This window comes from Pogoniulus pusillus, chromosome 9 (genome assembly GCF_015220805.1).
Source record: "Pogoniulus pusillus isolate bPogPus1 chromosome 9, bPogPus1.pri, whole genome shotgun sequence".
Lineage (NCBI taxonomy): Eukaryota > Metazoa > Chordata > Aves > Piciformes > Lybiidae > Pogoniulus > Pogoniulus pusillus.
The window spans coordinates 37,314,781-37,330,882 of NC_087272.1; the positions used below are offsets into that span (position 1 = coordinate 37,314,781).

At 51.5% G+C, this 16,102-nt stretch overlaps 2 protein-coding genes across 8 annotated transcripts in view; one reads left to right on the top strand and one right to left on the bottom strand.

Annotated features, from left to right (window-relative positions):
* Positions 1 to 6,612, top strand: part of ATP10D (ATPase phospholipid transporting 10D (putative)) — a 43,742-nt gene extending 37,130 nt beyond the window's left edge. For 5 of the 6 annotated variants that reach the window (XM_064149217.1, XM_064149218.1, XM_064149220.1 and 2 more), the window contains 6 exons: positions 838 to 963; positions 1,428 to 1,628; positions 3,135 to 3,215; positions 4,496 to 4,600; positions 4,844 to 5,028; positions 6,014 to 6,612. In XM_064149217.1, the coding sequence (XP_064005287.1) occupies positions 838 to 963; positions 1,428 to 1,628; positions 3,135 to 3,215; positions 4,496 to 4,600; positions 4,844 to 5,028; positions 6,014 to 6,365 (1,050 nt within the window). In that variant the 3' untranslated portion in view covers positions 6,366 to 6,612. The remainder of the gene's footprint in view (positions 1 to 837; positions 964 to 1,427; positions 1,629 to 3,134; positions 3,216 to 4,495; positions 4,601 to 4,843; positions 5,029 to 6,013) is intronic. The other variant, XM_064149219.1, reaches the window with a different exon arrangement.
* Positions 6,613 to 9,056: 2,444 nt separating this feature from the next.
* Positions 9,057 to 16,102, bottom strand: part of CORIN (corin, serine peptidase) — a 179,658-nt gene continuing 172,612 nt past the window's right edge. For both annotated transcript variants that reach the window (XM_064149223.1, XM_064149224.1), the window contains 2 exons: positions 14,435 to 14,568; positions 9,057 to 12,834 (listed from right to left, as the gene is read on the bottom strand). In XM_064149223.1, coding sequence (XP_064005293.1) covers positions 12,652 to 12,834; positions 14,435 to 14,568 — 317 coding nt within the window. In that variant the 3' untranslated portion in view covers positions 9,057 to 12,651. The remainder of the gene's footprint in view (positions 12,835 to 14,434; positions 14,569 to 16,102) is intronic.

The following is a 16,102-nucleotide window of genomic DNA, read 5'->3' on the forward strand; positions in this document are numbered from 1 at the left end:
AATAAGGATTTCTAGCAGGAGGTGAGTTGCTTACTTGTCAGTATGTGCAGAGTCCTGCACATGAGAAGGAATAATAAGCTGCTCCAGTACAGACTGGGAGGTGATCTGCCAGAGAGCAGCTCTGGGAGTCCTGATGGACAACAGATCACCCATGTGGCAGCAGTGTGCCCTTGTGGCCAATAAGGCCAATGAGATCCTGGGGGGCATTAAGAAGAGTGTGCAGAGCAGACTGAGGGAGGTTCTCCTCCCCCTCTACTCTGCCTTCTTAGACTTCACTTGGAATACTGCATCCAGTTCTGGACTCCCCAGTTCAGGAGGGATTCTCTCTCTACTGGAGAGAGTCCAAGGGTGGGGCACACAAAGATGCTGAAGGGACTGGAGCACTGCCTGATGAGGAGAGGCTGAGAGCCCTGGGGCTGTCCAGTCTGGAGAGGAGAAGATTAAGAGATCTGAGCAATGTCTATCAATATCTGTGGGCTGGGGGTCAGGATGGAAGGGACAGGAACAGCCTCTGCTCATTTGTGCCCTGGCATAGGACAAGGGACAATGGATGGACACTGCAGCACAGGAGGTTCCACCTCAACATGAGGAAGAACTTCTTTACTGTAAGGGTCACAGAGCACTGGAGCAGGCTGCCCAGAGAGGCTGTGCAGTCTCCTTCTCTGGAGCCTTTCCAGCCCTGTCTGGATGTGTTCCTGTGCGACCTGCTCTGGATTCTGTGGTCCTGCTCTGGCAGGAGGGATTGAACTGGAAGATCTCTGGAGGTCCCTTCCCACCCCTGCCATGGTGTGTGAACAGTGTGGCTATGACATGTCCTTTCCTTCCTGTGCTTTGCAGGCTGTGATGGCAAGTGACTTTGCCATCTCTCAGTTCAGACACCTGAGGAAGCTGCTGCTGGTCCACGGGCACTGGTGTTACACCAGGCTCACCAACATGGTGCTCTACTACTTCTACAAGAACGTGGTAGGTTCTCTGGGCTGCCCCAGCCCAGGCAAAACACAGTCAAGAGAGCTCTGAAGGCTTTAGGAGGGCTTTGTAGTCTTTGTTAGTTTCTGTTGTGAATGGGGCACAAAAAGCCTGTTAAACGAGGCAGCTCCCCCTCTATGGCTGCAGGGACTAAAGACTCATTCCCCGGGCTGAGTTTCCCACTTCAAGCCGTTGTCTGCTGGCTGAAGCAAGGGGGCAGAGGCATTGCTAATGCCGTGGCACTATGGCTTGCGAGAAGCCCTGTCCAATTGTGACATGTAAAGCTGTCTGCTGGGCAAATCTGCTTTCACAGTGTGTGGGGTTGGCACTTGCTTCACAGCATTTAGACTTCATTTACCAGAGACTGCTGTAAGCAGCCCCAAGATCTGCCTCTTTTCCTCCTGGCTGTTAAAGCACTTGGCCACAGCTAACGTTTGATCTTGCCACCTTTCCCTTTGCAGGCCTATGTGAACCTCCTCTTCTGGTACCAGTTCTTCTGTGGGTTTTCAGGCACCTCAATGACTGACTACTGGATCCTGATTCTGTTCAACCTCCTCTTTACATCGGTGCCACCCATTATTTATGGGGTCTTGGACAAAGATGTGCCAGCAGAGACACTCATGCAGCTCCCACAGCTGTACCTGATGAGCCAGAGATCTGTGGTAGGTTAAAGAGTGCTTGGCCTGAAGCAAACTGGAATGGTCAGCATTTCACAGGGTCACAGGACCTTCAGGGTTGGAAGGGACCCCCAGAGATTATAGGATGATAGAACAGAATCACAGAATCAAGCAGGTTGGAAGAGACCTCCAAGATCATCCGAGCCAAACAGCCAGACCATGGCACTAAGTGCCTCAGCCAGGCTTGGCTTCAACACCTCCAGGCACAGCCACTCCACCACCTCCCTGGGCAGCCCATTCCAATGCCAATCACTCTCTCTGACAACAACTTCCTCCTCACAGCCAGCCTAGACCTCCCCTGGCACAACTTGAGACTGTGTCCCCTTGTTCTGTTGCTGGCTGCCTGGCAGCAGAGCCCAACCCCACCTGGCTACAGCCTCCCTGCAGGCAGCTGCAGGCAGCAATGAGCTCTGCCCTGAGCCTCCTCTGCTGCAGGCTGCACACCCCCAGCTCCCTCAGCCTCTCCTCACAGGGCTGTGCTCCAGACCCCTCCCCAGCTTTGCTGCCCTTCTCTGGACACCTTCCAGCACCTCAACAGCTCTCTTGAATTGAGGAGCCCAGAACTGGGCACAGCACTCCAGGTGTGGCCTGAGCAGTGCTGAGTACAGGGGCAGAAGAACCTCCCCTGTCCTGCTGCCCACACTGCTCCTGAGCCAGCCCAAGATGCCATTGGCTCTCTTGGCCACCTGGGCACTGCTGCCTCACCTTCAGCTCCTCTCTCCCAGCACCCCCAGGTCCCTCTCTGTCCGGCTGCTCTCCAGGCACTCTGCCCCCAACCTGTAGTGCTGCTTGGGGTTGTTGTGGCCAAAGTGCAGAACCAAAACTGGACATAGTACTGGATGCAATGGTCTGGCTGACTGGACAGGGCTGGGTGCTAGGTTGGACTGGATGAGCTTGGAGGTCCCTTCCAACCTGGTTGATTCTATGGTTCTGTGATCAGAGTATCACAGGATGCTCAGAGGACTGGAGCATCTCCTATGAGGCAAGACTGAGTGAGTTGGTGCTGTTCAGTCTGGAGAGGAGAAGGCTCCCAGGTAACCTTATTGTGACCTTTCAGTATCTTAAGAGGACTAAAGGAAAGCTGGGGAGGGACTTTTGAGTCTGTCAGGTAGTGATAGGACTGGGGGGAATGGAACAAGACTAGAAATGGGGAGATTCAGCCTGGAGGTTAGAAAGAAGTTGTTCAGCATGAGGGTGGTGAAAGCCTGGAAGAGGTTGTCCAGGGAGATGGAGGAAGCCTCATCCCTGGAGGTGCTTCAGGCCAGGCTGGATGAGGCTCTGGACAGTCTGATCTAGTGTGAGGTGTCCCTGCTCATGGCAGTGGGGCTGGAACTGCATGATCCTTGTGGTCCCTTCCAATTCTGACTGATTCTGTGATACTCAAGGTGTGGCCTAACCACGGCTGAGTACAGGGGCAGAAGGACTGCCCTGTCAGACCAGACTTCATCTCCTCTGTTGGTTTCAGTGCCATTATCATTTTTTTCCTTACAGACTTACTTGCCTTCAACCTTCTGGATAACCTTGCTGGATGCTTTCTACCAAAGCCTCGTTTGCTTTTTCGTGCCTTACTTTGTAAGTGCTGGGCTGTGAGCTACACTTCTACCCTTACATACTCCTCTGCTGCCTCATGAGCTGTGACTGCAGAGCAAGGCAGGCTCGGGCTGCTCCCATGTGCTGCCTTTTGTCCTTGGCAGCCCTAGGGAGGGGGCATTCCTCTGCTTTCACTTTAGATCCTGCTGGGCTACAGGCTGACGAGTAGGTAACTGGCTGCTGATACGTGGTGGCCATGAGTGTCTGTGGCTATGTGTCCCCAAGCCTGCTGCTGGGTATTCAGTGGTCCTGTGAGGGTGAATGTGTGTGGGAAACATGTTAAAAGGGAGTCTCTTGACTGCTCTGGGAGCAGGTCTGATGAAACCCTTCTCTGGATGTGCATAGATTTGCTTCCCCTCACCCTGGAACCTGCAGGTAGCTTACATGTGTGTGACACCAGAGAATCATGGAATCAAACAGGTTGGAAGAGACCTCCAAGCTCATCCAGCCCAACCCAGGGGCACAAGAACCTCCCTTGTCCTGCTGCCCACACTGCTCCTGATCCAGCCCAGGATGCCATTGGCTCTGCTGCCCACCTGGGCACACTGCTGCCTCATCTTCAGCTACTATCTACCAGTATCCCCAGCTCCCTCTCTGCCTGGCTGCTCTCAGCTACTCTGGCCCCAGCCTGTAGTGCTGCTTGGGGTTGTTGTGGCCAAAGTGCAGAATTGGCCTCTGCCCACCCATGCAGCCTGGCCAGGTCTTTCTGCAGGGCTCTCCTACCCTCCAACAGCTCCACACCTGCTCCTAGCTTGGTGTCATCTGCAAACTTACTGATGCTGGACTCAGTACCCTGATCCAGACCATCAATAAAGCTACTGAAGAGGACTGTGCCCAGCACTGATCCCTGGGGCACACCACTATTGACAGCTGCCAGCTGGATGTGCCAGCACCACTCTCTAGGCCTAGCCCTCCAGCCAGTTCCTGACCCTTATCAGAGTGAATCTGTCCAAGCCAGGAGCTGCCAGCTTTGCAGGGAGCTTGTTATGGCAGACAGTGTCAGAGGCTTTGCTGAATTCCAGGTAGAGTACATCCACAGCCTTCATCACCTTTAGGCATGCTGAAGCCTCAGGCAAGTAGAGAATCAAATGCATTGTGTGGTTTTAATTCCTCACCAGTGTGTGTTAGCAGGGTTGGGATTGGGACTGAACTGAACTGTGTGTGCATGCAACTATGTATGGAGCTGGAGGTCTTCAGGCTGGTTTGTGTGCTGGGGCTATGTGTAAAGAATGTCTTAAGCTGACCACTGTCCTCCTCTACAGACTTACTGTGGCTCAGACATAGACATTGTGTCCTTTGGAAACCCTATCAACACAGCAGCCCTCTTCACAATACTCTTCCATCTTCTCATTGAGTGCAAGTCTCTGGTGAGTACACTCTGCAGCCAGCCTGGGTCTGGGACTGGCCTGATCCTGAGCTGTGTTGCCTGTGGAGAGGGGGAGGAAGGCTCCACTGTGTAAAGTGAGGAGTGTCCGTGCACAGAGCTGCCCTCTGGCACGGGCAGCAGCTGGCCCTGGGGGCAGTGTGTATGCCTGGCTGCACACACAGAGGTGGTTTAGGTCTTTCTCTCCACAGCCCGGGTCTGATTTCTGCCCTTTGCTGAGTTGCAGACTCGGATCCACGCAGCTGTTGTGCTCGGCAGCATCCTGCTGTACTTTGCCTTCACCCTGGGCTTTGGGGCAGCCTGCAGCCCCCGCAGCTCTCCGAGTGCTTGCCGGGTGATGGCAAGGCAGATGGCAGATCCGCTCTTCTACTTGGTTTGCCTCCTCACCACCTCTGCTGCTCTGCTGCCCAGGTGTGTTTCTGGGGCACAACTGCAGCCTCCTCTTCAAATGACCTTGCTTTCAGTCACTGGTGCTCCAAATCTCTTGGGATAGAGGTCTATCTCACCTTCTCCCTCCCTTTCTTCCCCTTCTCCCTCCCTTTCTTCCCCTTCTCCCTCCTCTCTCTTCCTCTCCTTCTCTCTCTTCCCTCTCTCTTTTCCTTCTCTCCCTCCTGCTCTTCCTCCCTTTCTCTGTCCTTCTCTCCCTCTCTCTCCCTTCCTCCCTCCCTTCCTCCTTCCTTTCCTCCTTCCCTCTCTTCCTCCCTTCCTGCCTCCTTCTCTTCCTCCCTCCCTCTCTCTCTTCCTCCTTCCCTCCCTCTCTCTCTTCCTCCCTCCTTCCCTCTCTTCCTCCCTCTCTCTCTTCCTCCCTCCTTCCCTCTCTCTCTTCCTCCCTCCTTCCCTCTCTTCCTCCCTCCCTCCTTCCCTCCCTCTCTCTCTTCCTCCCTCCTTCCCTCTCTCTCTTCCTCTCTCCTTCCCTCTCTTCCTCCCTCCCTCTCTTCCTCCCTCCCTCTCTTCCTCCCTCCCTCTCTTCCTCCCTCCCTCTCTTCCTCCCTTCCTCTCTTCCTCCCTCTCCCTCTCTTCCTCCCTCCCTCTCTTCCTCCCTCCCTCTCTTCCTCCCTTCCTCTCTTCCTCCCTCCCCCCCTCTTCCCCCTCCCCCTCTCGTCCCCCTCCCCCTCTCTTCCCCCTCCCCCTCTCTTCCCCCTCCCCCTCTCTTCCCCCTCCCCCTCTCTTCCTCCCTCCCCCTCTCTTCCTCCCTCCCTGCTTCCCACTCTCTCCCTCCCTTTCTCCCTCCCTTCCTCCTTCTCTTCCCCTCTACCTCCCTCCCTCTCTGCCCCTCTCCCTTCCTCCCTCCCTCTCTTCCTCCCCACCCCCCTATCTTCGGCAGCCTTCAGTGTTGCTGGTAGCACTTTTGAGCCTACTTCTGAAGCACTTACTTGAAGCTGTGTTTGTTTTGTAGGTATCTGCTGCGAGGTCTCCAGGGAACATTGTTTCCATCCCCAGTGCTGAGAGCCAAGCACCTTGACAGCCTGAGCCCCGAGGAGAGGAGGGAAGCAATTAGGAGGTGGAAAGATGACTGCACTGGGAACTGTAGAGTGGAGCTCCAGGCTGCTTCAAGGTCTTCCAGCTCAGCCCCAGGGGTTGTATCAGAGGAAGAAAGCACTGCCAGCATCTTGCCAACATCTAAAACACCTTTCCAGGCCTGCTCAAGAGATGAGCTGGTAGAGGACATCTCCTCACCAGACATTCAGGATGAGTCTGGGAATACAAATGGCTTAAATCCTGGAAAGCCCACGTTGCTGACTTCATAAAGGAACCCAGCACAGTCCCCTTTGGTGGCAATAAATCCTGTGCCAAAGCCTCTGTGTGTGCTGCTGGAGAGAGCAGCAGTGCTGCTCTCTGGCACACCAAGCAGGTTTGAATCCTGGCCCATGTGAAGAAGATGCTTTCATGTGCTGCACAAAGCTGGAATGCTAAACCCAGGAGCAGTACCTGCTGATATAGGCTGCACTGTGGCTTTGTTCAGCCAAGGTAGATGATGCACACATTGCCTTAAAAGTGTGTTTGGTTTGAAGTTGTTCAAGATCTCAGCAGCTGGGGTAGGCTTTTTTCACACAGCAGTGTTTGTTGCAGCTGCATTAAGCATTGCTTACTACCTCCTGGTGTTATGGACAGGAGGCTGCATGACTCTGGATTCACAGGCCCCCCCCCCCGAGTTCAGGTAAAGCCAACCTGCTGCCTTGCACTGCTATCCCAAATTCCTAAGCTCTCCTAGGGCTCACCACTTGCAAGCAGAAGGGCTGGGGTGCAGTGTCCCTGCCTGGCTTGTGGAAGGCTGCTGCAATGTGTGCATACAGCAGTTGCTTTAGCCTGTGTGGTCCATGTTGCTCCCCAGGCCTTGCATTGGCTCAGCGCTGGCCAGAGGCTGAAGGAGAAGAGTGGCCCAGATCAGACATTTCTATCCCATGTCTCACTCACCTTCCTCTGCTACAAAAAGAGGCAATCCTAGACCAGCTTTCTGGTCCTCAGGACAGTGCTTCCTGTTTAACATCGTTGTCAGTGATATGGACAGAGGAATCAGTGCACTCTCAGCAGGTTTGCAGATGGCACCAAGCTGTGTGGCACTGCCAGCTTGCTAGAGGGCAGGGATCCATCCAGAGGGACCTGGACAGGCTGCAGAGGTGTGCCCAGGCCAACCTTATGACATTCAATAAGGCCAAGTGTAAGGTCCTGCATTTGGGTCAGTTCAATTCCAAGCACAACTCCAGGCTCGGTGGGGAATGGCTGAGAGCAGCCCTGAGGAACAGGCCCTGGGGGTCTGGGCTGATGCAAAGCTCAACAGGAGCCTGCAGTGTGAGTGCAGCCCAGACACAACCCTGTGCTGGCTGCAGCAAGAGCAGTGTGGGTGCAGGGCAAGGGAGGGGATTCTGCCCCTTGGCTCTGCTCTCCTCACACCCCACCTGCAGTCTTGGGGGCAGTTGTGGAGCCCCCAGCACAAGCAGGACATGGAAGTGTTGGAGCCAGTGCAGAGGAGGCCACCAAGATGCTGAGAGGGCTGCAGCAGGTGGTAGCCAGCCCCAGCCTTTGCTGAGTGGTTCTGCATCACAGTCAGTTCTGCTCTGTACCTGGGGCACAGTTGGAGCTGAATGTTTAACCCAGGATGTCTTCGGGTTTGTTTTCTTTTCCCCTCAGCTCTGCTGGCAGCAGCACAAAGCTGAGGACCAGCTCAGAGCACTGCTCCCACCAGCCCTGGCTCTGCTGCTGCTCTGCCCTGCCCTTGCTCTCTGCAGAGGCTGATGGACAAGTTCTGAAGGTGGCTGTGTTAAGAATGTTCCCACAGCTGACTTGCAGTAGGGGAGGGGCTAATTATGTATTGCTGCCTTATTCTGGTGATGTTACTCTGTTGTTGTTGTGGTCCTGGATAGATGCACTCTTGGCTGCAGTGAAAAGGCAAACTTGAACTATTTTAGGTTTCATGCTTTATTGTTTTGATTTCAGCATTGTAGGATGTGTTTAGGAGCAGGTTCTGCACCATGAGGGTGGTAGAACACTGGATCAGGTTGCTCAGGGAGGTGCTAGGTTGGACTGGATGATCTTGGAGGTCTCTTCCAACCTGGTTGATTCTATGATTCTAAGGTGTGCAGTGGCAAATGCATGTAAACCTATTCTCTTCTCTTTTGTTACTAAAATGGTCTTCACCTTCTGTCAAAGGATGATCCTCACCTGGTGCACTGCATCCAGCTCTGGAGCCCTCAGTACAGGAAGGACATGAACAATACAGGCAGGACATGAAGATGAACCAGCAGTGTGCCCAGATGGGCAGCAGAGCCAATGGCATCCTGGGCTGGCTCAGGAGCAGTGTAGCCAGCAGGACAAGGGAGGTTCTTCTGCCCCTGTGCTCAGCACTGCTCAGGCCACACCTTGAGTGCTGTGTCCAGTTCTGGGCCCTTCAATTCCAGAGAGATGTTGAGGTGCTGGAAGGTGTCCAGAGAAGGGCAGCAAGGCTGGGGAGGGGCCTGGAGCACAGCCCTGAGAGGAGAGGCTGAGGGAGCTGGGGGTGTGCAGCCTGCAGCAGAGGAGGCTCAGGGCAGAGCTCATTGCTGCCTGCAGCTGCCTGCAGGGAGGCTGTAGCCAGGTGGGGTTGGGCTCTGCTGCCAGGCAGACAGCAAAGGGACACAGTCTTAAGGGCAGGTCTAGGCTGGATGTTGTTAGGAAGTTGTCAGAGAGAGCGATTGGCACTGGAATGGGCTGCCCAGGGAGGTGGTGGAGTAGCTGTGTTGCAGCCAAGCCTGGCTGGGGCACTTAGTGCCATGGTCTAGTTAATTGTTTAGGGCTCTCAGTCTCCACAGGGGAGATGCTCAAGTCCCCCAGTCACACTCGTGGCTCTCAGCTGGACTTTGCCCAGCAGGTCCCTGTCCCTCTTGAACTGGGGAGCTCAAAACTGGAGAGAGCATTGCAGGTGTCTAGATATGGAGACTGTAAAACAGATTTCAACAGAGGAGTTAGTTGGAAAATGTTTTTATTAGTACAGCTAGAAAGAAACACATCTGCTTGGCTGTGTGACATGGAGCTCCAGCTGGGGTGGAAGCCACAACCAACCACGGTTACCTTACAGTGAGGCTGCACTTGGAAGAGAAGCAGCCTGCTGGTGCCTTTAGCTGCTGTGTCAGCACACGGGGGGAGGCTTGCTGGGTGCCAGGAGCAGGCTGGGTGCCTGTGCCACCTGCACACCTTAGAAAAGAGCAGTAGAAAAATACAGGTAGAAAACTACAAATCTCCTCTTTACATGGAATGTTGTGTCCCACACGGCTGTGAGGGAGGGGAAAGACACAGCTGCTCCCTCCTGGAGCTGCTTGGCATGGGGCTCAGCCTGTAGTCTCTTCAGAAGGGACAGACACAGCTGCTCCCTCCTGGAGCTGCTTGGCATGGGGCTCAGCCTGTAGTCTCTTCAGAAGGGACAGACACAACTGCTCCCTCCTGGAGCTGTTTGGCATGGGGCTCAGCCTGTAGCCTCTTCAGAAGGGACAGACACAGCTGCTCCCTCCTGGAGCTGCTTGGCATGGGGCTCAGCCTGTAGCCTCTTCAGAAGGGACAGACACAACTGCTCCCTCCTGGAGCTGCTTGGCATGGGGCTCAGCCTGTAGTCTCTTCAGAAGGGACAGACACAGCTGCTCCCTCCTGGAGCTGCTTGGCATGGGGCTCAGCCTGTAGTCTCTTCAGAAGGGACAGACACAACTGCTCCCTCCTGGAGCTGCTTGGCATGGGGCTCAGCCTGTAGCCTCTTCAGAAGGGACAGACACAACTGCTCCCTCCTGGAGCTGTGTGACATGGGGCTCAGCCTGTAGTCTCTTCAGAAGGGACAGACACAACTGCTCCCTCCTGGAGCTGCTTGACATGGGGCTCAGCCTGTAGCCTCTTCAGAAGGGACAGACACAACTGCTCCCTCCTGGAGCTGCTTGGCATGGGGCTCAGCCTGTAGTCCCTTCAGAAGGGACAGACACAGCTGCTCCCTCCTGGAGCTGCTTGACATGGGGCTCAGCCTGTAGCCTCTTCAGAAGGGACAGACACAGCTGCTCCCTCCTGGAGCTGCTTGGCATGGGGCTCAGCCTGTAGCCTCTTCAGAAGGGACAGACACAGCTGCTCCCTCCTGGAGCTGCTTGGCATGGGGCTCAGCCTGTAGCCTCTTCAGAAGGGAAGGACCCTGTGTTTAAGCAGGACTCTGCTTCGTTTCCTGGAGACTGGGGGCAGGCCAGCCCCAGCTGGAGAAGCTGTGTCACTACCTATTGTCACTCAGTAGTGCTGAGGGCTACACGAAATGGTGATGTGCACTCCAGTGCCTTGGGGATCTCGAAGCTGCTAACCACTTCATCTGCTGGAGAAGAGAGGCCAGACTGGGCTCTTCCTCTCCCAACAGCCCTGCCTGCCTCCAGGCACAGCTCTCAGCAGGTGAGGCTTCAGCTTTCATCTGCTTGCACTGGTGCAATACAGTCACAGCAGCTTTCTCTCCTGTAGAGCATTTATGTGTTGTAGTAAATCCAAAATCCTCAATAGGTAGTTAAAAACCCCAACCCTAGCAAAGCCCAGGAGGGTTTTCCTTCTGAGCACAAATGAGTGCTGCAGCAATCACTTAAATAGTTTCATAATCCATAACATAAATATTGGGTGTTTATTATTGGTGCTGCCTGATGCTGGGCATGTTAGAGGAGGAGGTGTGGGACTGAGAGGTAAACCTTCACTAAAGCAAGAGTCAGAGCTAGGTAGATTTGCTGTGGGATGATTTAAAGTACCTGAAACCTCCACTAGGTAGCTCTTTTAATGCATGTTTCCACGTGTGGCAGTCAGGGGATGGACAAGGCCCTGCCATGCTGTCGTGGAGGCATGCCAGAGGTAGCAGAGAGGGCATTTCATGCCCTAGGCTGCATTCCCAGGGGCAGCGCTGAGGGCACACGGCTCAGAAGCACACTGCTCCCCTGGGCGACTCAGCCTGGACTCCTCAGCTTCCTGAGGCTCCTGCTCTGCCTTCCCAAAAGCTGTCAGCTGCAGGGTGGGTGAGACTCCTGCCCTCTGGCACCTTCAAGAGGTGCCAAGCTCCAGGATCATTCTTTTCAACCGGACTGCCTCGGAGTCAAGGCTCTTACCTGCTGCTCTGGCACTCCACCACCTGGCTGCCAAGCCTTTGAGCCTGATGGAGCTGTGGGGCTGTGCTTGACACAGGTCACTGAACAGCATCTGGGCTCCAGGCCTTCTCTCATTCAAATTTATCTCTGCCTTTTTCTTTCTCCCAGTTGTTTAATCTTGCTAAGCAAAACCAAACTCTGAATGCAAGATCCTAGAAGTGCCCCATCCAAAAAATGCCATTTCTGGGATAGTGTTGCACACTGCACCTTGTGCACTTGAAATCAGCCTTGTGGAGCAGAGCTGGAGGTGGGGAGAGTCAGACTGGATGTTAGGAAGAAATCCTTCACTATGAGAGTGGGGAGAGCCTGGAATGGGTTGCCCAAGGAGGTGGTGGAAGCCTGAGCCTTGGAGGTGTTTGAGGCCAGGCTGGATGAGGCTGTGAGCAGCCTGCTCTAGGGTAGGGTGTCCCTGGCCATGGAGGGGGGGTTGGAACTGGCTGCTCCTTGTGGTCCCTTCCAACCCTGCCTGACTGATTCCATGATTCTTTCCCCTGTTTCACCAGATGCTTGAAGGAGCTGACTCTAGGAGGGGAGACTTCTGCAGCGGCACTGCCAACCCTGTCTGGTTTGTAGAGGGCTGGAGGTGTTCGCTGCATGCTGAGTGCACTGCACAAACTGGGGGAGAAGCCAGTGGGGCATAGCTAAATGTGCTGCTCCACACCAGAGTTGTCAACCTGTGGCTGTTTCCTGGGCACTGAGACCTTGGCAAGCTTCAGAAAATTAAGGAGAAACTGTCTAAAGAGCCAGAACAAGCAGGTTTTGGCCTCAGGTGCCTCAGAGGATAGTTATGGGTCTGGTCCCTCTGTCACCCCACAGAGGACCAAGCTGTAGGGTGAGGCTGGCACAGGCTTATGCCCATGCAGCTTACCACCCATCCTGAGGGACTGAAAGCCTCAGGCCCAGCAGCAGCACATAGCTGCACACCTTTGGAGCCCTGTGCCACAGGGATGTACCAACTCCTCAGTCTCTCCCACAGGCTCCAGCTGTGCAGCTGCTGCAAGCACAGGTCCTGGCAGTGCCATTCTTCATGCCAACCAGTGAGTGACAACATCTGTGCTGCTAACTGAATAGTGCTCAAACAGGCTATCTAAAAAAGGTTTCCTAGTCTGGGCTACTGCTTTATTTGAAGAGCTGAAAGGCAGCAAGTGGCTGATTCCTTCCTTTGAAGCTTTTGTTTGGCTGTGTTTGGAGTAACAGCACAGCCCAGTGAAAAGCAAAGTCCAAAGGGTTACTCATTCTACCTCAAAAGTATATTCACCAGCAGAGGGTTTACCATTAACATACAACTGCATATTCCAGAGCTCCACAACCAGAGCTTGAAACTCCTTCTGGACTGCAAAATCTTCATTGTTGGAAGTGCTGATTCCTTTTTTTTCCCCCTCTCTCTGTTGCCTGTCAGCACAATTCTTACCATCTGGAGTTAGTTTAGCAGGAAGGTGTGGATGTATATTTGTCTTTCAATCCACTCAATAAAATGTGACACATTGCTGTAAACTCCAGGTCCCAAAACCTTGGAAAAGCAGACAGAACCCCAAGATGTTAAACCAAACAGAGTCCAGCGCCCTGCAGGTTGCTCACACACGAGTGGGCCTCCACTGTCACCCTGAAACATGAAAGGAAGAGCAGGCTAGAGGGGCTGCACATGGCCAGCAGTCATATGCTGAAAGCTCTCAGCCCCTGCAGCTGTGTGACAGTGCACAGAGATACCCAGATTTATATTTAGTTGCACCAAGAATTGCCTGCAGATGGCTCACAGAGAGCAGAACAACCAAACCAGTCTACAAGTTAACTGCTGCACATACACCTGAAAGCCTTCAGGCAGCTTTTCATTATTAGAAGAAACTTCTTGACTGAACACTGGAATAGGCACCCCAGAGAGGTGGTTGAATCCCCATCCCTGGAGGTGCTTAAAAGCCACAGTGATGTGGTGCTGAGGGATGTGGTTTAGCACCAGGCTTGGTAGAGTTAAGTGATTATTTGGGCTCTATCATCTTAAAAGTCTTTGCCAAGCAAAACGTTTCTGTGGTTGTCATAAAGTGAAGTTGATTACAATAAAATCATCATCAATATCATCATCATCATCATTGTTGTAACTATTATGATAATTAATAAGAAGCAGAAGAAGAAAAAAGGAAAAAAACAAAGATGAAAGGAAAATAAAGAAGGAAAGAAGAAGAAGAAAATAAGGAGAAAGAAAAAAGAAGAAAGAAGAATCATAAGATCGACCAGGTTGGAAGAGACCTCCAATAAAAGAAAGAAAAGAAAGAAGAAAAAAAAAAAGAAGAAAAGAAGAAAGATGAAAGAAAAAAAAGAAGGAAAGAAGAAGGAGAAAGAAAAAGAAGTGGGGGGAAAAGAAGTAAAAAGAAGAAGAAAAACAAGAAAGAAAAGAAAAAAGGAAGAGAAAAAAGAAGGAAAGGAGAAAAATGAAGAAAGCAGAAGGAAGAAAGAAGAAAAAAAGTGAGAAAAATAGGAAGAAAACAAAGGAGAAAAAACAATGAAGAAAGAAGAAGAAAGAAAAAATGGGAAGGGGAGAGGGAAAAAACAAAAGAAAAGAGAAAGAATAGAATAGAAAAGTAGATGAAAGAAAAGGAAAAAAAGGAAAGGAAAAAGAAAAAGAGAAGAGAGAAAAAGAAAAAGAAGAGAGAAAAAGAAAAGAGAAGAGAGAAAAAGAAAAAAGAAGAAAAGAGATAAAAGAGTGAAAAGAAAAGAAAAAAGGAAAATGAAAATGAAAGAAAAAGAAAAGAGGAAAAAAGAAGAATAAAAGTGAAAAGAAAAAAAAGGAAATGAAAAGAAAAGAAAAAGAAATAAGAGAAAAAAAGAAGAAAAGAGGGAATAAGAAGAATAAAAAAGAGAAAAGAAAAGAGTGTAAAGAAAAAAGAAATAGGAAAGGAAAAGAGAAAAGAAATAAGAGGGGAAAAAAAGAAGAAAAGGAAAAACAAAAGAAGAAAAGAGAAAATAAAAGTGAAACGAAAAAAATGAAAGGAAAAGAAAAGAAAAAATAAAAGGAAAGAGAAAAGAAAGGGAAAGGGAAAAAAAACATGGAAAAAGAAGGAGAAGAAAGAAGGAAAAGAAGGGAAGCTGGGTTAATGTGTGTAATTTGTCGTTCCTCTAGCAGCTGACATCTGCTATCCCTAATGAAGACTCCGGTTCTCTGGTTCACTAAGAGCAGACCTGGCTGCCACTGGCTCCCCAGAGACACCTACCATGCATGAGTCCACGGTGCCAGACTCGTAGCCAGCACACAGCATCCTGCTGGTGATGGTTTTCATGTCGAAGTAGGACTGGCATTGCTCTAAGGAGATGATGCGAACCTCTCCTTCTTGGAGCTTGAAAGGCACTAAACAGAGAGAGATGTCAGCATTAAGCTGTAAACACCAACACACACTGCTCTGTGGTGGCTCTCCAGGGTGTGAGCAGTGTTTACATTCTGGTGGAGTGCAGCTCTATAAGGGGTGAGAAATGTTTACCTTAGGAGAGATTGTAACTATTACTTCACATGTCTCTAGGAAATAAAAGGAGAGAAGTATGCCCCTTGTGCACAGCCAGACCCCCTCATGAGTAGCTACAGGTCCCTAGCACTTAACAAGCTCCACTAAGAGTGGGAGTGGGCAAAGCCTTGCAGTGAGCTCACTGCTTTGCTTTACTCAGTGGAAGGTTAAAAGGTATGGAAGGCTTGCAGTGAGCTCACTGCTTTGCTTCACTCAGTGGAAGGTTAAAAGGTATGGAAGGCTTGCAGTGAGCTCACTGCTTTGCTTTGCTCAGGGGAAGGTTAAAAGGAATGGAAGGTTTGCAGTGAGCTCACTGCTTTGCTTTGCTCAGGGGAAGGTTAAAAGGTATGGAAGCCTTGCAGTGAGCTCACTGCTTTGCTTTGCTCAGGGGAAGGTTAAAAGGTATGGAAGGCTTGCAGTGAGCTCACTGCTTTGCTTTACTCAGTGCAAGGTTAAAAGGAATGGAAGGTTTGCAGTGAGCTCACTGCTTTGCTTTGCTCAGGGGAAGGTTAAAAGGAATGGAAGGTTTGCAGTGAGCTCACTGCTTTGCTTTACTCAGTGCAAGGTTAAAAGGAATGGAAGGTTTGCAGTGAGCTCACTGCTTTGCTTTACTCAGTGCAAGGTTAAAAGGAATGGAAGGTTTGCAGTGAGCTCACTGCTTTGCTTTGCTCAGTGGAAGGTTAAAAGATATGGAAGCCTTGCAGTGAGCTCACTGCTTTGCTTTACTCAGTGGAAGGTTAAAAGGAATGGAAGGTTTGCAGTGAGCTCACTGCTTTGCTTTACTCAGTGAAAGGTTAAAAGGTATTGAAGGCTTGCAGTGAGCTCACTGCTTTGCTTTGCTCAGTGGAAGGTTAAAAGGTATGGAAGCCTTGCAATGAGCTCACTGCTTTGCTTTGCTCAGGGGAAGGTTAAAAGGTATGGAAGGTTTGCAGTGAGCTCACTGCTTTGCTTTGCTCAGTGGAAGGTTAAAAGATATGGAAGCCTTGCAATGAGCTCACTGCTTTGCTTTGCTCAGGGGAAGGTTAAAAGGTATGGAAGGTTTGCAGTGAGCTCACTGCTTTGCTTTGCTCAGTGGAAGGTTAAAAGATATGGAAGCCTTGCAGTGAGCTCACTGCTTTGCTTTACTCAGGGGAAGGTTAAAAGGTATGGAAAGTTTGCAGTGAGCTCACTGCTTTGCTTTGCTCAGGGGAAGGTTAAAAGGAATGGAAGGTTTGCAGTGAGCTCACTGCTTTGCTTTGCTCAGTGCAAGGTTAAAAGCTATGGAAGGTTTGCAGTGAGCTCACTGCTTTGCTTTGCTCAGGGGAAGGTTAAAAGGTATGGAAGCCTTGCAGTGAGCTCACTGCTTTGCTTTACTCAGTGGAAGGTTAAAAGGAATGGAAGGTT